This window comes from Puma concolor, chromosome A2 (assembly GCF_028749965.1).
Source record: "Puma concolor isolate L17-30 chromosome A2, mPumCon1.1.hap2, whole genome shotgun sequence".
Classification (NCBI taxonomy): domain Eukaryota; kingdom Metazoa; phylum Chordata; class Mammalia; order Carnivora; family Felidae; genus Puma; species Puma concolor.
The window spans coordinates 161,159,888-161,178,077 of NC_141668.1; the positions used below are offsets into that span (position 1 = coordinate 161,159,888).

The 18,190-nt window shown below is 42.5% G+C and overlaps 1 protein-coding gene across 1 annotated transcript; it reads right to left on the bottom strand.

The window, feature by feature from the left end:
* Nucleotides 1–2,642: 2,642 nt before the first annotated feature.
* LOC112852335 (olfactory receptor-like protein OLF4) lies at nucleotides 2,643–3,611 on the bottom strand. Its single transcript, XM_025915824.2, has one exon. It carries the CDS (start codon nucleotides 3,609–3,611, stop codon nucleotides 2,643–2,645), a length of 969 nt encoding a protein of 322 aa, XP_025771609.2.
* Nucleotides 3,612–18,190: the final 14,579 nt, after the last annotated feature.

Sequence of the window (18,190 nt, forward strand, 5' to 3'; positions counted from 1 at the left end):
AGCTGATTCTCACTTAAGAGAGCTGGGAGATAGCACTTCTAATGGGGAAGGAAGCCAAATGTTAATATGGATGTATGAACGATGGAATTACATTTAAGTAATTCACATGATAAAGCAGTTTGTTTCCATAAAGAAAAGATTAACCTCCATATGGGAACCGTATCTGACCATAAGTTGGTTGAGGACAGAAGAGCACTACAGCCAAGCCCAACACACGCATGAGCCTGAGAAACACAATGTAGAGATTCACACCTGACCCCAGACCCACGAGGAGCCCAGCAGAGATCAGAAACGCTCCCCCACACATGATTCCATTTGATTGTAAAGGTATTATGATATCTCATTTGACAAGGACCGCCTGTTATACAGCAGTAGCTGACTGACACAATAACCCAAGCGAACGGACCATAGACACTTAGAAAATATGCTGATTTTTATTTGTGGCAATGATCTGACGTTGAAGAGAGCACTCATGATCGTTCTCTGATTCAAGTTTATTTCCCACAACGTTACGAACAAGTGGGCTCCCTTCTGGGTAACTGGGAGAGTTTGAAGGACATGCACGTTTGTGCAGAAGAACTGGGGACCCTGAGCCACCTGCCAGCAGGACATCCAGTCTCGTGTGAAGCATCCTCTGGTCGTGCAGGTGGGAGAGATTTCAGAGAGGGACGGAGGCACGAAATGGGTGGGGCTCATACTGTTCATTTGCCATCATTTGTGACAAATACTGGGAAAAGGAACCTATTTCATGCGACGGTAGGAAGACTCATGATAGCAGGTAGCGTTGCAAAGCTTTCAGAAGAAACGGGAAGCGAATTCGGAGATAAAACAGAAGACACTAAGCAACCCCTTACCTCAGTGAACAAACCACCTCAGCTGCGGACAAAAGCCTCCATGCTTCAATAAACAGAGGCAGCGCATGAAAAAGAAATATTTTGCATAGGAACACAATGGGTGTTTTGCTTCCTCGGGTTTATGGTCTCCTCTGACACCAAGAACATATTAGATCAATCTGTTTATTCAATCAATTGTCTTTCCATGTTGACTCCAGGGGAGGTACACATTTCATTTGCTCATCAGTTTTTGCCAGTGGCTATGATAGGCCTCTGGACACTGGGCTGAATAACAGAAAAACAACAACAACAACAACAACAACAACAACAGAGTCCAGTTATGAGACACAGAAGCGTGTTTGTACAGTAATTGCCTGACATTAGGCTTTTCACTTCTGAGGCACCCATTTCAAAGATCACCATTCATATTAACACACTGCCAGGCGTGTGATTCAGTTACTACACAAACATGCAGGCCCCCCCCTCCCACAAATTCCCCCTTTAGAAAGCCCTGGTAATCTAGGTAAGAACTGTGAGTGACCCCGCTTTTCCCGTTCGGTGCCCACATTCCGTTACTGGGCTTTTTGTCTGGTTTTTGCTGTTGTTATTTTGAGTACTGGGGGATAATATTTTCTTATTCTTTTTCTTTAACTGTTTACATGAGTGTAGTTGACACACGATGTTACCTTAGTTTCAGGTCTGCAATACAGTGATTCAACTTCTCTATACATTATGCGGGGCTCACACAGGTGTACTGACACCTGTCCCATTATACCGCTAGTACATCATCGATGACTATATTCCACACACTGTGTCTTCCATTCTCATTATTGATCTTTCCATCACTCCGTCCCGCCTCTCCTTGGCCCATTCGGCCCATCCTCCAACTCCACTCATGTTTTAAATTCATCCATAAAAACTGAGCCCAGAAAAACATAGTCACTCCCCCCATGGATCCCCCAAGAGCCAGATCCTTCATAGTGCTCTCTTTCCTTCCCTGTTAAAGTCTCTCCCTCTCTGAGACCTCCTTCAATGGCTTTTGGGAATCCCATGTGCCCTCAACGTTTGTGAGCAATGAACCTTGTGTTTTTAGAGTCCTCCAGTGGGTGTTGCTGAGGTGTGTCTTGTGACCAAAATAAGAACCCAAAAGCCAGGGCAGTCACAGCATAGGCTCTGGTCAGGGAAACACTTGGGGGAATGTCCACAAGCACAAGGGCATAAGCAAATGCCTGGGGTTTCCTACCTAAGCATTGGTGTCAATAGCCTGAGGCTTAAATGGACCCCTGCTAGAGTCCACATCGTCAAAGAGTTCTTAAGGAAGGGACTTAAAAGAGATTGACAGACTCCAGGTGAAGGCAGTGGTTTTGTATTTTCATCTACAAGAAAATTATGTAGAGGGCCTAGGGGCCAAGTGTAGTGTTTTTCCACATGAATAACCCACCTTGGGATTATTCTTTGGGGAAAATTAGGGGAAATTTATGTGGCATGGTAGAAATCATGATATAAATTCATTTCAGTTTGAAATGAAATTATTTTTAAGGAGACCAACTTGCCAATTGTAAGGTAAAGAAATTTCCTGGCATTTGTGATCCAACAATTGGGAAAACACTGGGAACGTATGTAAGTGGAGAAAGATGAAATGGTATATCAGACAGAGCAGAAGCTTGATAAAGTGAGTTACCTCAATGTATAGAGAAGTTGATTTCAAACAAACGAAAATGCCAGGAAATAAATAGTAGGAGCAGATTCTACTTCCCCAGACTGATCAACGATTAGAAGTTCCCGGCTCTGAGGCTCTGAGCCCTGCAATCATGGGCACGTCTTTGGCTTCAGGACGATTGTCCCATGCATTGCTGGAATGCCAACGATTCTTTTTAGAGCCCTCTTTATGTCTCTGTTCCTCAGGCTGTAGATGAAGGGGTTCAGCATGGGCGTGACCACCGTGTACATCACCGAGGCTGTGGCACTCGAGTGGGAGCTCTGGGTAGCAGCAGAGCTAAGGTACACTCCTAGGCTGGTACAATAAAATAAGGAGACAACCGAGAGGTGAGATGCACAGGTGGAAAATGCCTTATACTTGCCCAGAGCTGATGAGATCCCACATATGGAGGAAACTATCTTAGAATAAGAGTAAAGGACCCCAGCCAGGGGAGCACCGCCCAGCAGCACAGTTGCAAGATCCATCACCAAGTTATTAATAAAGGTGCCAGAACAGGCAAGTTGGATCATCTGATTGACTTCACAGAAAAAGTGGGGGATTTCTACCTCTGTACAGAAGGACAGCTGCAACACCATTGAAGTTTGTAACAAGGAATTCAGGATACTCGTGATCCAGGACACCAGGACCAGCAGCCCACAGAGCCGGGGGTTCATGATGACCATATAGTTCAGGGGGTAACAGATGGCCACAAACCGGTCATAAGCCATCACAGACAGTAGAAAGTTGTCCAATCCAGCAAAGACAAGGAAAAAGTACATCTGAGTGATGCAGCCTTCATAGGTTATGACTTTGGTCTGGGTCTGGATGTTCCAGAGCATCTTCGGGACGGTGGTGGAGGTGAAGCAGATGTCTACAAAGGACAGGTTGGCCAGGAAGAAGTACATGGGGGTGTGGAGGCGGGAGTCAGAGTTGACGGCCAGGAGGATGAGCAGGTTGCCAAACACAGTGATCAGGTACATGGAGAGGAAAAGCCCAAATGTGAGGGGCTGCAGCTCTGGTCCCTTTGAAAATCCCAGAAGGTTAAACTCTGAAATTTGTGTATCATTTCCTGTTTCCATATGCTGGAGATGACTACCGGGGAACAAAGAAATAACATGACTAATTTTCTCAAAATGAACATTGCAAATATCGTTGAAATTCTACAATTCTTATTTTGCATTCAAAAGATCAATTTCTCTAGTTTTTTACAGAAATTTCCCCTCTCAGGGAAAAATCTCAGGGGAAAAATCCCCTCCCCAAGCCAGCTCTAACTAGGGCTTCACATCCCCCAGTTAGCTTTTTCCCCAACTACTCATCTATTATATATTTTTAATGAGGAATTCTGAAAGCTGTCATGCGTTTGAGGAATAACTTTGAACACTCACTAACCTCCAGGTAAAGAGTATAACTGTCAAGAAACAAAAGCCTGGAGGGTTCAGTGATGGAGAAAGGGGATAAGCAAATAAAGACCAGATAAAATATCAGGAGGTGACAGGTGCCTTGAAGAAAAACAAAGCCTGTGTAAAGGGAAGCGTGGATGGAGGGATGGCTCTTCCCGGTTGTTCGGGCACACCGGCACACATGTAAACAGAGCCCTCGAGGAGACAGGAGACACAAGGTCCTCTGGGGAAGAGCGTGCCCATCGGAGGGAACTATGAGTGCGACGGCTCTGAGGAAAGACGTGGGTTTTTCTAAATTAAGTTTTTAAAGCATGAGGGTGGTCGACACACCAGGTCACGTTAGTTTGGGGGGCGCCACACAGTGATTCAACAAGTGTCAACATCACGCCCTGCTCACCAGGCATGGAGCTGCCATCTGTCACCACACAGCCTGTGACAGCATCACTGACAGTATTCCCTCCTCTGGGCCTTTACCTCCTCTGAGTCTCCCCTTCCTGAACATGGAAGGAATTCTTTAACCGGAAGCCAGTGTCTCCCACTCCCCCTCACCATCCTGCCTTTTGTTGTTTGCATATTGTGTTAAAGACCCAGGCTCAAAAGAAAGCCAGTGTGTCCAGGGGAAGGAGCGAGAGGAAGACTGATGAGAGGTGGTGGCAGGACATGTGGAGGAATGAGGTGGCCTTCCTGACACTGATGAAACTTCCTGGCACAAGGAACTCCTCCTTCACATAGAGGTCCTTGCACTTTATTAATTTCATTTCCAAGGAGTCGTTGAATAGAAATGGGCCTTCTTAGCTTCATATGTTGGCAGTAATCTGGCACCTGTATTTTAAGGGTCGCGTACTGGAAGTATGGGTTCCAGGACCTCTGTCTTGAGAACTGCTCATCCCATACACACACACACACACACACACACACACACACACACACATGCTCTATAGCCTCCTTGGACCATGTCACAACCAGACTATTCTCACCTCCAGTCACAATAATTAGGCGAACAATGATACAAGGCAAGCTGTGCAATATCAGATTGTCTTTCCTATAAGTTGCAAAAACATCCAAATTCTAGTAGATAAGTCTCCAGTGAGCATGTAGATATGGGTCTCGATTTTAAGGTGATTATTTTGTGTCCAGTATTTACAGAAACAAAAATCAAATTCAAAAACTGAGAGCAAGAAAAGTGGGGAGAAATATCTAATGAGCTCAGATGGCCCCTGGTGGTGATGACGAGAAAGTGTCCCTGGTTCTGGCGACACCCCAACCCCAGGTACATCTCCTTGGTGCCCAGAATAATAAAGCGGCAAAAAGCAATTTATCTAAAAGGAAAAGTTAGGATGTCTAAGTTATCAAGACATCCCGCTAAATAACAAGCAAGGGAAACCCCCACAATTCTCTAAGGGTAATACACAGAGTACAACAAAAGTGGCGGATTTTAAAAGATTATTTGCTAACAAAACCCCACCTCTTATAAATGATATAAAATGCAACACCTTCATCATCAGAAACTCGTGTTTTGAATTTTGGATCTACATATGTTTGCTTTTTGAACTTGGAGAACCAACCAAACTACACTTTTTTTCATTTAAATTCTACTCAGGTAACATACAGTGCAACATATTGTTTTCAGGAGTAGAATTCAGTGATTCATCACTTACAACACCCAGTGCTCATCACAGCAATTACCCTCCTTAATCCCCATGACCCATCTAGCCCATCCCCCACCCACCTGCCTCCATCAACCCTCAATTTGTTCTCTATCTTTATGAGTCTCTTCTGGTTTGTTTCCCTCTCTTCTTTTCCCCCACCTTCCCAACCAAACTACTGTAAATGCTAATATCCTTCCCCAAATAGTAGGGCTAGAGGTATCTATCCTGCTCAGGTGGTTGGCAGATTTAGTGAATACGTCATAAACAACTTAGCATAGTTCCCTCAATGGCTCATGAGTGCTTCTTACTGGTGAGGAGATTTGACCGACTTTTTCTTCTCTCAAAGTCCCCATCATTTCCCCACTTCTGGGGCCCCAATTCCACAGCCTTATTTCAGTTTTCTTCCTCTCTCCACCCATCACAGGCTAGCACCCCTCTAGCCAATATTCACATTTACCCCCCAGAGAGATCTCTCTCTATTACAATTACGTTACTGTCCACCTTCCTGATTTAATGCTTTCATCTGACTCCCCCCTGGAGAATGAACCCCACATCCATATTTCCAACACTTGGCTTGCCTCCCCTGACTGACCCAACAGCTTTGCACTCATGCTGCCTCACCCACATCAATTCTACCGACACTGAACTTGAGTTGTAGCTTCATCTCAAGCCCCAGTCTCAAGACTCCGAGCCCCTACACACCTGCTTCCCCTCTGGTTGGAATCATCCACTGGTCTATTTGGAAGTTCTCGCCTCTTCTGTCTTGAAACTCCCATCTCCTCTTTCAGACAGCAAGGAGTCGTCTCCTTCATGAATGTGTGTGAGTGTGTGTGTGACTGTGTGTGTGTGTTTTCACATCCCCAAAAGAAAAAAAAAAGAGTTTCTTTTGTGATAATTTAGATGTGGTGTTATCTCTGTAATTTTTATTTAATTCCATATATGCTTCCCTGCTAACTGTGGGTGCCCTGGGCATGTTATACTTACTCCCACCCTTTACCCCCAGACATAGTTTGGTTGGGGACAGTGGTAATACATACATATTGCATGAACGAATGAGAGATTGTGCTCACAGGAGTTGTCAATGAAAGGAGAGAGAACACAAACAGGGAGCTGTTAGCACAGGAACAGAGAACCAGGGAGATGAATGTTTTCCATATTCTGAGACTGGGACCATTTGTGGGGTCAGGGTGTGGTTTGCAAGAATAAACTAGAATAGAAAAACTAATGCACAATAGAAAATATCAGAGCATGTCGTACGTGGTCAGGGTGCAGAACAATCACTCGTGGTTCTCCTTGTTGAGTTATATGTGTGTGCATGTGAGTGTGCAAAAACGTGTTTCCTTTCTTCATATGTCTATCCCTGAGAACATTGTGTCAGATACACATTTATTTCCCCCACTCTGCTTTCTTCATTGAATGTAAGATCCAAATGAGCAGGACCTCACTTCTTTCATTCTTTTTTTTGCTGTTTCATAAAGGTGTGCATTTATATAGTAACACATTTTTAGAAAATGGAATTTATAAAATACAAGGAATAGCAGGGAGAAGAAAACTGGGATAAATAGTGAATTCAAAATAAACTTATTAATTAAAATTGAGTTAAAAAGACTCTTCTGTAGGAGAAGATCTAAAATATAATTTCATCACATGAACACACGTCTCAAAATCAAAATGGAATAGGCAAAAACCTCAAAAAAGAATAGGAAAACAAGAATTATGATTATAACTGACTTTAAAAATAATGCAGGAAGCAGACTATAAAATTATAATTTCATCCTTTACAAACATAAGTGGGGTCACACACACTTGTGAGAAAGATATAAGTTGAATGCAAGAGAAATTCACGTTTCCACAGGACGGCAGAAGGACGATTGCTAGTTTAGAAAATAGATCCAATCACAAAACAAAAGGTAGCAGCGAGGAAGCACAGATGGGAGGTAGGTGGCAATACATACAAAAGGCGGTTTATGACTACAAGGCACATAGAGAGCAATGGGTGGGGGAGAAAGTATGGCCGACTAGTAGATTTGACCACTCAAAGTTTATAAACTCTCACACCACCCAGAAAATATACCTGTACATACATACAAGAATTAAACAGCAAATAGTACACTTGGCTTAAAATTTGCAATTTTTTTTGTTTTTTTAAGTTTTTATTTAATTCTAGTTGGTTAAAATATAGTGTAATATTGGTTTCAGGAGTAGAATTATTTGTGTGAAAAAAATGCAATCAAGAGGACGGAAGAAAATGATTCAGCAGGAGCAACAAACAAAGAAAAGAATAAGGACACTCAGACTCAGTGTAAAAGGCAAAGAAATTACACTGGTAATTTACGACAGGGAAAGTAAATGGCCAATAAACCCAAACATAAATTCGTCCTCCAAGTAATGAAATAAGTACAAAATAAAACCCTCTAGTATATGCCTGTTCGAGTTTTAAATAAACTTTTTAAGTGACCTAATGGAGAGAAGATTCTGTGAAATGTATGTCTCCAGAACTGCAGTTGCCAGGTCGTGGCTCCCTCCATTGGTCTGGACCTTTCTAAAAGATACAGAATATGCTCCAAAATACCCCATCTTAAAAATATTGTTTAAATTCCCTCACTTCATCTCCTTCCATACCTAATAGTGTATTTTCATATTTCCTTTAACTGCAAACCTCTTGGGAAATGTTCAGATTATCCTGGAAGACAAAGACAGTACCCGGCGTTCCCTCGTTAGTCGCATCCAACTGATCTTTTATTCCCACCACTTAATTGTCAACAATAATCCTTATATTGCTAATTTCAACAGACACTTCCTTTTTTTCACATCTTAAATAAATTGATGATAAATGAGTGGGTTGGGCACCTGGGTGGCTCAGTCGGTTAAGCGTCCGACTTCAGCTCAGGTCATGATCTCACAGTTGGTTAGTTCCAACCCCACAGAAGGCTCTGTGCTGATGGCTCAGAGCCTGGAACCTGCCTCAGATCTATGTCTCCCTCTCTCTCTGGTCCTCCCCACTCACACTCTGCCTCTCTCACTCTTCTTCTCAAAAGTAAATAAACATAAAAAAATAAATGGGGGAGACTGGGTGGCTCAGTAAGTTAAGCGTCTGACTTTGGCTCAGGTCATGATCTCGCAGTTCGTGAATTCGAGCCCCACGTCAGGCTCTGTGCTGACAGCTCAGAGCCTGGAGTCTGCTTCAGATTCTGTGTCCCCCTCTCTCTGTGCCCCTCACGCACTCTTACTCTGTCTCCGTCTCTCTCGCTCAAATATAAGTAAACATTAAAAAAGTGAAAGAGTTCACCGTGCCATCAAACACAATGCTCTTTTGGCTGCGAGACCAGGATGGTTAGGCTGTCAGGTGACCTCAGAGGAAAGCTTTCAGATTGCATTCTCTCGGAACCTTCCCTGGAATACCTGCTGAGTTCTGAGACTCACCTAGATGGGGTCTCTGAGAGGAAGGTCTCCAGGTGGAAGTCAGAATTCCTCCCTGTTTGTTGATGATGGAAAGCAAGCTCTATTCCCAGAACAGGAAGGAGTGAAGCATTGGTCCCCAAACCAGACTTAAGAATCCAAATGCAAAAACCATGTCTCCTCCGGCTTCGGATTAAACATGTTCTGGATCTGCAGCCGAGGAGATATTTACAGCTCTTTATGTTTGCTGCATCTGACACAGCAAAATGTGTCTGAAACGTTAGACACATTTCCCATTGTTACTCCAACCCCTGAGCCCATCTCCCCATGGGAACTTATCTGGACAGAATGGAATTTTTTCCTGTAGATTCCCTGTTCCCAAGAGATCAGATTAGAATTCAGGCATATCCAATTTTTATTACTCCTCCTCAAACTTCCCTGGCTTGTCTAACATTGAAACTTTTCACAGACCTGAGTGAAAGTTTCTTTTTCCAAATCTAGGACTCAGGAACCTGTCTTGACTATGCCCCTTGGCTCTCCGAAACATTGAGTTGTGGTGGGAACACAACTCCTGATAGTCTAGAAAATACCTATTCTTTCTTCAACAAGAAAAAGTGTGTTCCTTTGCTATACAACCATGGGTTTAAGAATCCTTGGATTTGATATCCTTTTGACAAATCATCTAGGAGTTTCATATGTTTAATACAGGTTAAAGTTGACGTTTATAAAACATTGGGTAATTCTAGGTGTATTACAAAGCTGTAGTCATCAAGACAGTATGGTACTGACACAAAAACGGACCCATAGAACAATGGAATAGAATAGAAAACCCAGAAATGGACCCAAAACAATATGGTCAATCTTCCACAAAGAAGGAAAAAGTGTCCAAAGGGAAAAAGGCAGTTTCTTAAACAATGGTATTGGCAAAATGGAGAGCAACATGCCAGTGGAACTGGACCACTCTCTTACACCATACACCATTCACAGAAGTGAATTCAAAATGGATGAAAGACCTAAATGTGAGATAGGAAACCACCCAAAATCCTAGAGGAGAACACAGGCAGCTATCTCTTTGACCTCAAATATAGCAACTTCTTGTTACCCATGTTGCCGTAGGCAAGAGAAACAAAAGCGAACGTGAACTATTGGGACCTCACCAATGTAAAAAGCTTCTGCACAGTGAAGAAAACAAAAGAATTAAAAGGCTTCCTACAGAATGGGAGAAGATGTTTGTAAATGACACATCAGATAAACATGTGTGTGTGTGTATGTGTGTGTGTGTGTTTGTGTGCCACATTTTCTTTATCCATTCCTCTATTGACAGACACATAGGTTGCTTCCATATCTTGTCTGTTGTAAAGAATACTGCAATAAACATAGGGGTGCATATCTGTTTTCAAATTGGCGTTTTTCTTTTCTTTGGAAACAGTAACGGACTTATTGGATCACGTTGTCGTTCTATTTCCAAGTTTTGAGGACCCTCCATACTGTTTTCCACAGTGGCTGCATTCCCACCAGCAGTGTGTGAGGGTGCCTTTTTCTCCACTTCATCACCAGCACTTGTTTGTTGTGTTTCTGATTTTAGCCCTTCTGACCTGTGTGAGGTGGTATCTCCTTGTGGTTTTGATTTACATTTCCCTGATGATGAGTGATGATGAACATCTTTTCATTTGTCTGTTGGCCATCCGGATGTCTTCTTTAGAGACATGTCAATTCAGAACCTCTGCCCAATTTTTAAGTGGATTGTTTGGGATTTTTGTTGTTGTTTAGTTGTATGAATTCTTTGTGTATTTTAGATATTAACCTTTTATCAGATATATCATTTGCAAATACCTTCTCCCATTCAATAGATCAGGTTTGTTTTGTTTTGTTTTGTTTTGTTTTCTTGTCTCCGTTGCTGTGTAAAAGCTTTTAATTTTGATGGAATCCCAACAGTTCATTTTTATTTTTGTTTCCCTAGCCTTAGGGGACTTGTCTAGAAAAATGTTGCTATAGCTGATGTCAGAGAAATTACTGCCTGTGTTCTTTTCGGGCAGTTTCATGTCTCACATTTAGGTTTTTTTTTTTTTTTTTTTAACGTTTTTTTTTACTTATTTTTGGGACAGAGAGAGACAGAGCATGAACGGGGGAGGGGCAGAGAGAGAGGGAGACACAGAATCGGAGACAGGCTCCAGGCTCTGAGCCATCAGCCCAGAGCCCGACGCGGGGCTCGAACTCACGGACCACGAGATCGTGACCTGGCTGAAGTCGGACGCTTAACCGACTGCGCCACCCAGGCGCCCCTCACATTTAGGTTTTTAATCCATTTTTGTTTTTGCGTATGGTGTAAGAAAGTTGTCCTGTTTCATTGTTTTACATGTCTCTGCCCAGTTTTCCCAGCACCATTTATTGAAAAGACTGTCTTTTCCCCATAGTCTCACCTTTTTAAATTTTTTAAAAAATTTACATCCAAGTAATAGATTAAACCCATTTAGTCATCTTTTATTTCTGGGGTCTTTATTCTGTCCCACTGACCTATGTGTCTATTTCTGTGCCAAAAGCATACTGTCTTGATTACTACAGCTTTGGAGTATATCTTGAAATCTGGTAGGTCTGTTCTTTTTTCTCAGGATTGCTTTGGCTATGCAGGGTCTTCTATAGTTCCATACAAATGTTAGTATTATTTGTTCTAGTTTTGTGAAAACTGCTGTTGGTATTTTGATAGAGATTGCATTGAATCTGTCGATTGCTTTGCTTTGGGTAATATGGACATTTTCACAAGAATAATTCTTCCAATCCATGAGCATGGAATATCTTTCCATTTATTTATGTTACCTTCAATTTCTTTCACCAGTGTATTAGAGTTTTTGGAGCATAGGTCTTTCACTTTTTGGCTAAGTTGATTCCTAAATATTTTATTCTTTTTGGTGCAATTGTAAATGGTGTTTTTAAATGTTTTTCTTTCAGCTGCTTTGTTGTTAAGGTACAGAAACGTTGCTGATTACTGGGTATTTATTTGGTATCTTGTACTTTACTGAATTAATGTAATACATCTGGTAATTTTATATGTATGTATGTATGTATGTAAAATCAAGTTAGTTAACATGCACTGTAGTATTGGTTTCATGAGTAGAACCCAGTGATTCACCACTTCTATAGAACACTCAGTGCTCATTCCAATAAGTGCCCTCCTTAAATAAATGCCCATCACCCATTTAGCTAACCCCCAATCCACCTCCCCTCCAGGAACCCCCAGCCTATTCTCTGTATTCAAGAGTCTCTTATGGTTTTACTTCTTCTGTTATTAACTTATTTTCCCTCACTTCCCCTATGTTCGTCTGTTTTGTTTCTTAAATTGCACATATGAGTGAAATGATATATTTGTCTTTTTCTGACTGACTTATTTCGCTTAGCATAATACACTCTAGTTCCATCCACATTCTTTCAAATGGCAAGATTTCATTCTCTTTGATCACTGAATATTATTCCATTGTATGTATATATACCACATCTTCTTTATCCATACTTCTAGGAAGGTTTTGGTAGATTCTTTTGGATTTACCATGTATAGTATCATGTCATCTGCAAACAGTGACAGTTTAACTTCTTTACCAATATGGATATCCCTTATTTCTTTTTCTTGTCTGATTGCTTTGGCTAGGACCTCCAGTACTATGTTGAATAAGTGTGAGTGGACATATTTTCTTCTTCTTGACATTGGGGGAAAAGCTCCCCACTTTTCACCATTGAGTATGATGCTACCTATGCAATTTTCATAGGTGGCCTTTATTATGTGGAAGTATGTTGCCTCTAACCCCACTTTACTGAGGTTTTATCATGAATGAATGTTGAATTTTGTCAAATGATTTTTCTTCATCTATTGAGATGATCATATGATTTTTATCCTTCATTTTGTTGATGTGAATAACATTGATTTTCAAAATATTGAAACACCCTTGTATCCCTGAAATAAATCCTACCTGATCGTGGTGAACGATCTTTTTAATATACTGTCATGTGTGGTTTGCTAGGATTTTCCTGAGGATTTTTGCATCTATCTTCATCAAGGATACTGGTCTATAGTTTTCTTTTTGGGGGTGTCGTTGTCTGGTTCCAGCATCAGGGTAATGTTGGGCTGTTTGATGTATTTGGAAGCTTTCCCTCCTATTCAATATTTTGGAGTAGGTTGAAGAGAATAGATACGAACTCTTTGTTAAATGCCTTGCAGATGGGGCATTTGGGTGGCTCAGTTGGTTGGGTTTCCAACTTCAGCTCAGGTCATAATCTCATGGTTCATGAGTTTGAGCCCCACATTGGGATCTGTGCATTGGGCTCTGTGTTGACATCTTGGAGCCTGGAGCCTGCTTCAGATTCTGTGTCTCTATCTCCAAAGGCAAGGGGATTAAAAGCAAAAATTAACTATTGGGAGCTCATGAAGATAAAAAGCTTCTGCACTGCAAAGGGAACAATCAACAAAACTAAAAGGCAACTGACACAATGGGAAAAGATACTTGCAAATGACATATCGGACAAAGGGCTAGTATCCAAAATCTATAAAGAACTCTCCAACTCCACACCCGAAAAAGAAATAAGCCAGTGAGGACAGATCAGCGACCTTTTACCTGCAAAGTATAGAAATGGTTCCCAGAAATGCCAGTTCTGAAGCCTCCCTTGGACAAATGAATTTGAGGCTCCACATTGGAATGGCAAGTTTCTGCTGTGATTTACACAAACATAAAAAAGTCTGTTCAACAGACAGCAAGGCAGAGAGTGGTGGTGGTGGTGAATGAAACGGATGAGGCAGAGCAATTATCTAAGAAACTCGTGAGGTTCCTGAGACACCGGGTGGTAAAATAAACTGCCATTGCCTTAATAGTAAGTTAAAGGAATAGAATATGGAAGATCAACGAAAGTGGGAGCATCCACTCTGTGAATTGACACAGCCACTGAATAAATACATCACTTAATCAAACAAACAAATGAACACAGTGATCGCCTGTCCTGCACTAAGTTGAATTGGCTCTCAGGTGAAGGCAGGTTAATGAACTTGACTTCCATTCCTCTAACCCTCTCATCCACGGCGCACCGGGCTGTTGGGCTCACCTGGCTGGGGTGTCTGACAAGGTCTCCTTGTGACAAGTCTGAATGCCTCCCTGGACTGCAGATGGTAGGGACTAAAGCTCTGTTCTCAGCTGAGACAGCAGGACGGAGTAAAGCATGATCCCTCAGCCGTAATTAGGGCTTGGAAGAACAGAGGGAGACCTTGTCCCTTCCCATCCAAGGTCACACAGGCTGACAGGAGACCGGAGAGTATTTACAGCTCCCCGTATCCGCTCATTAGGCTCATTTCCCTCTTGGTACCCCAGCCTCTGATCTCATATTCCCAAGTGGAAAACTGCTCTGGACACAAGTATTTTTTCCTAATGAATCTCTGTTCCCAAAAGATTAGGTCACAGACCAAGTGAATGCAGTTCTTTTTTGCCTCCCCTTTTCCCTGAACTTGTCCCCTTCCTGATGTCTAAATCGTCTGGCACCTTATCTCAGCTGGGACACACTTCCCTCCAAGTCTAAGACCAAGGAACCCTCCGGGATTAGTCCTCTTTGTCTTCCAAGCATTGCCTATCCTAGGGACCCAGATGTAGCATTTCTGGTGCTGTCTGTCTGTCTCTTTGTTTGTTTTTGAGACAGAGGGAGAGAGACAGCATGAGTGGGGGAGTGGAAGGGAGGGAGAGAGGGACAGAGAGAAGCTTTTTTAATGTTTATTTATTTATATTAAGAGAGAGAGAGTCAGAGAAAGAGAGAGAGAGAGAATCCCAAGCAGTCTCCACACTCACTGCAGAAGCAATCTGGGGGATCAGTTCCATGGCTATGGGGTCATGTCCTAAGCCACCATCAAGACACAGAAGATGAACCCACTGAGCCCACGAGGCGACCCAGTGTCTACTGTTCTTATCAACAGCGCCGCTAGGAATTTACCCAAGGACACAGGAGTGCTGATGCACAGGGGCACGTACACCCCAATGTTTAGAGCAGCGCTTTCAGCAACAGCCAAATTATGTAAAGAGCCCAAATGTCTATCAACTGACGAAAGGATACAGAAGTTGTGGTTTATATACACAATGGAATCCTACTTGGCAATGAGGAAGAATGAAATCCTGCCATTTGCAGCAACGTGATGGAACTAGAGAGTGTTATGCTAAGTGAAAGGAGTCAGGCAGAGAAAGACAGATACCTTATGTTTTCACTCATAGGTGGATCTTGAGAAACTAAAGAGAAGAGCATGTGGACGGGAAGGGGAAAAGAGATTTACAGGGAGGGAGGCAAACCATAAGAGACTCTTGAGGACTGAGAACAAACCCAGGGTAGGTGGGGGGTGGGGGAGATGGGAAAGTGGGTGATGGGCAGGGAGGAGGGCACTTGTTGGGATGAGCACTGGGTGTTGTATGCAAACCATTTTGACAATAAATTTCATATATTAAACAAAAGAAAAAATAATACAGCAGAGAAATCACTTCTGACAATAAAACTTGGGTGCCACAGAGCTTGGCCTCCAGACACTTTTTCTGTCACTTGTTTTATAAGTCGTTAAAAGCTGTCATTTGGTCCCTTGTTATAAAATGGTCCTTAAATATAACACATGTATTGAGATCTAGTTATGTACTACAATGTGAGCTTAACATCTCACAGGGAGTTTGGATTTAATCTTTATAAAATCTTATCCCTGAGATTATGAACTACATTTTATGATGTCTAAATGGTGCTTGGTCATGTCTTGTCATCTGTCCAAATTTAATATCAGAGTACGTGGTTCCCTGGAGTTTGATTCTGTCAGGATGCTTCTGGTTCTCAAACCTGGGGCCGTGGTTCTCAGCCAGAAATGAATTTTCCCCTGGGACATCTGTCAAAATCTGAAGGGAACATGCCAAACACCTACAGTCCACAGGAAAGCACCCCCAAAATACTGTTATCCTGCCACCAATGTCTCACCACAAACGGTGAGAAACCCAGCTGGACCAGCATGTCTCCAAATTCGCTGTGCCTGTGAATCCACACGGATCCCTCTACAAACGCCAAATCTTAGCGATTCTGCATTTCTCCAAGCTCCTGGGTGATGCTGAAGTGCAGGTCTGAGTCTACGGACCACTGTTTGATCAGCAAGAAGATGATCCTGCGTTAGAGGTAAGTGTGGGTAGCGTGAAGGCTTCTGCACCAAATACTGTCCTTGCGTGCCTGTAATTGTGAAAGGATCGTGTATTCGCTCATTCTTCAGGCTGTGAGAAATCTGTGTTTATTGCTTTTATAAGTGACCAAAATAATACCCTGATGAAAAAGCCTTTACAGTAAGGAGAATAAGGCACTATCAGATATGCCCACATCCTAATCTCCAGGCCCTTTCACATGTTATTATTTTTTTTAAGAGCAAAGAAGGATTTATGCAGCAGATTGAACAGGGCTACTCCTCACCCTGGAGACTCTGAAGGACATGCCCATTTGTGCAGAAGAACTGGTAACCCTGACCCAAATGACTGGCAAGACATGCAGTTCTTGGGTGAAGCGTCCTCTGGTCAAGCAGGTGGAAGAGATTTCAGAGCAGAAAGGATGTATTACATACATGTTGCTGATACTGTGCATTCTCCATCGCGTGGGATTTGTGACATATATCAGGAAAAGGAAGCTATTTCGTGTAACAACAGAAAGAATCCTATGAGCGGATCGCATTAGAAGTTTTCAAGCAGAAACAGGAAGATAATTCAGTGATGAAACGTAGAAGACACTAAGCAATCCTGCGCCTCGATGAACAAACTCCCTCAGTGGTGAACACCATCTTCCATGCTTTAATAAATAGGTGCATAGCACGAACTGTGATTTTTTTTTTAAAAATGAGAGAAATATTGTGTGTGTCACGAAATGAGTGTTTCAAAAGTTTGCCTCCTCATATTTATGGTCAGGCCGATATGAAGAACACATCAGGTCGAACGGCTTATTCAAATTTGCCTTTCTAACTACGCTCCACTGGGAGATCTATATTAGCTAATTAGGTTTTCCCAGTGATTATGGTAGGGTTTCTGGACCTCGAGCTGAATAACAGAATAAAACCAAGAGACGCTGACAAAGCATAAGGGCATGTTTAGTGCAAGGGACTGAAATGACGTATTTTCCCTGGGTCCATTTCGAACACAACCATGTTGAATAAACATATCATCAGATGTGTTCCACAATCACCAGATAAGCCCTCGGCTACCCCCAGTCATGAAGTACCTCTTCATAAAGCCCTTTATAAACTAGAGGCTGACACATGAGTGAATCAGGTTTTCCCCTTCAGCCCACACATCGTACTCAGTACAATTCTCCAAGAACGTGTGAACCCAACACCAGCTACCCACCCTGGCCATGGTCCTTCATAAATCCAGATCCCTCAGTGGCTCCCTCTCTCTCTCTCTTCCTCTTGACTCTCTCTCCCGTTCTGAGACCTCCCAGAATGACTTTTGAGCATCCCATGTGCCCTCCAGCATACGTGAGTAATAAACCTGGGTTATTAGAGTCCTCCGATAGATGTTGCTGACCTGTGTCCTGCAGTCACAATAAGAACCCAAGGGCTGGTGCAGCCACAGCATAGGCTGTGGTCCGGGAAAGGTCTGTGGGAGTGTGGGCAAGCTCATGGGTGCGGGTGAGTGCTTGGGCTTTCCTAGCCAGAGCGGGGTGTGAATTGCCTGAGGCTTGAATGGAACAATGTTAGAGTCCACATCATCAGGTGGAGTCCTAAAGGAAGTGAAGGAAAAGACTGAGACACAAGGTGGAAACTGTGCTTTTGTATTCTCCTTGACAGTAAAATGATGGAAATGGCTAACTGATCAAGTGTACCTTTATTCCGTATGAAGCGTATAACTCATGATAATGATCTCAGGAAATCTAGGGGAAATATACCCGGCGTGGTATAAGACATTTGAGATGAAATTAATTTTAAGAAATCCAACTAGTCCCATGTGAGATACAGAAATTTCAGGAATTTGTGACCCAGGTTGGGGTAAACTTTGGGGACGTCTGAAGATAGACAACGGAGAAACAGTCTGTATTTCAGTCACAGTAGAAACTTAATAAAGTGAGTTCCTTAAACGTAGAGAGAAGTTGATCAAACAAATGGAAATGCCAAGAAAGAAATAGAAGGAGTAGATCCTACTTCCACAGTCTGATCAAAGATTGGCAGTTCCTGACTCTGAGGATTTGAGTCCT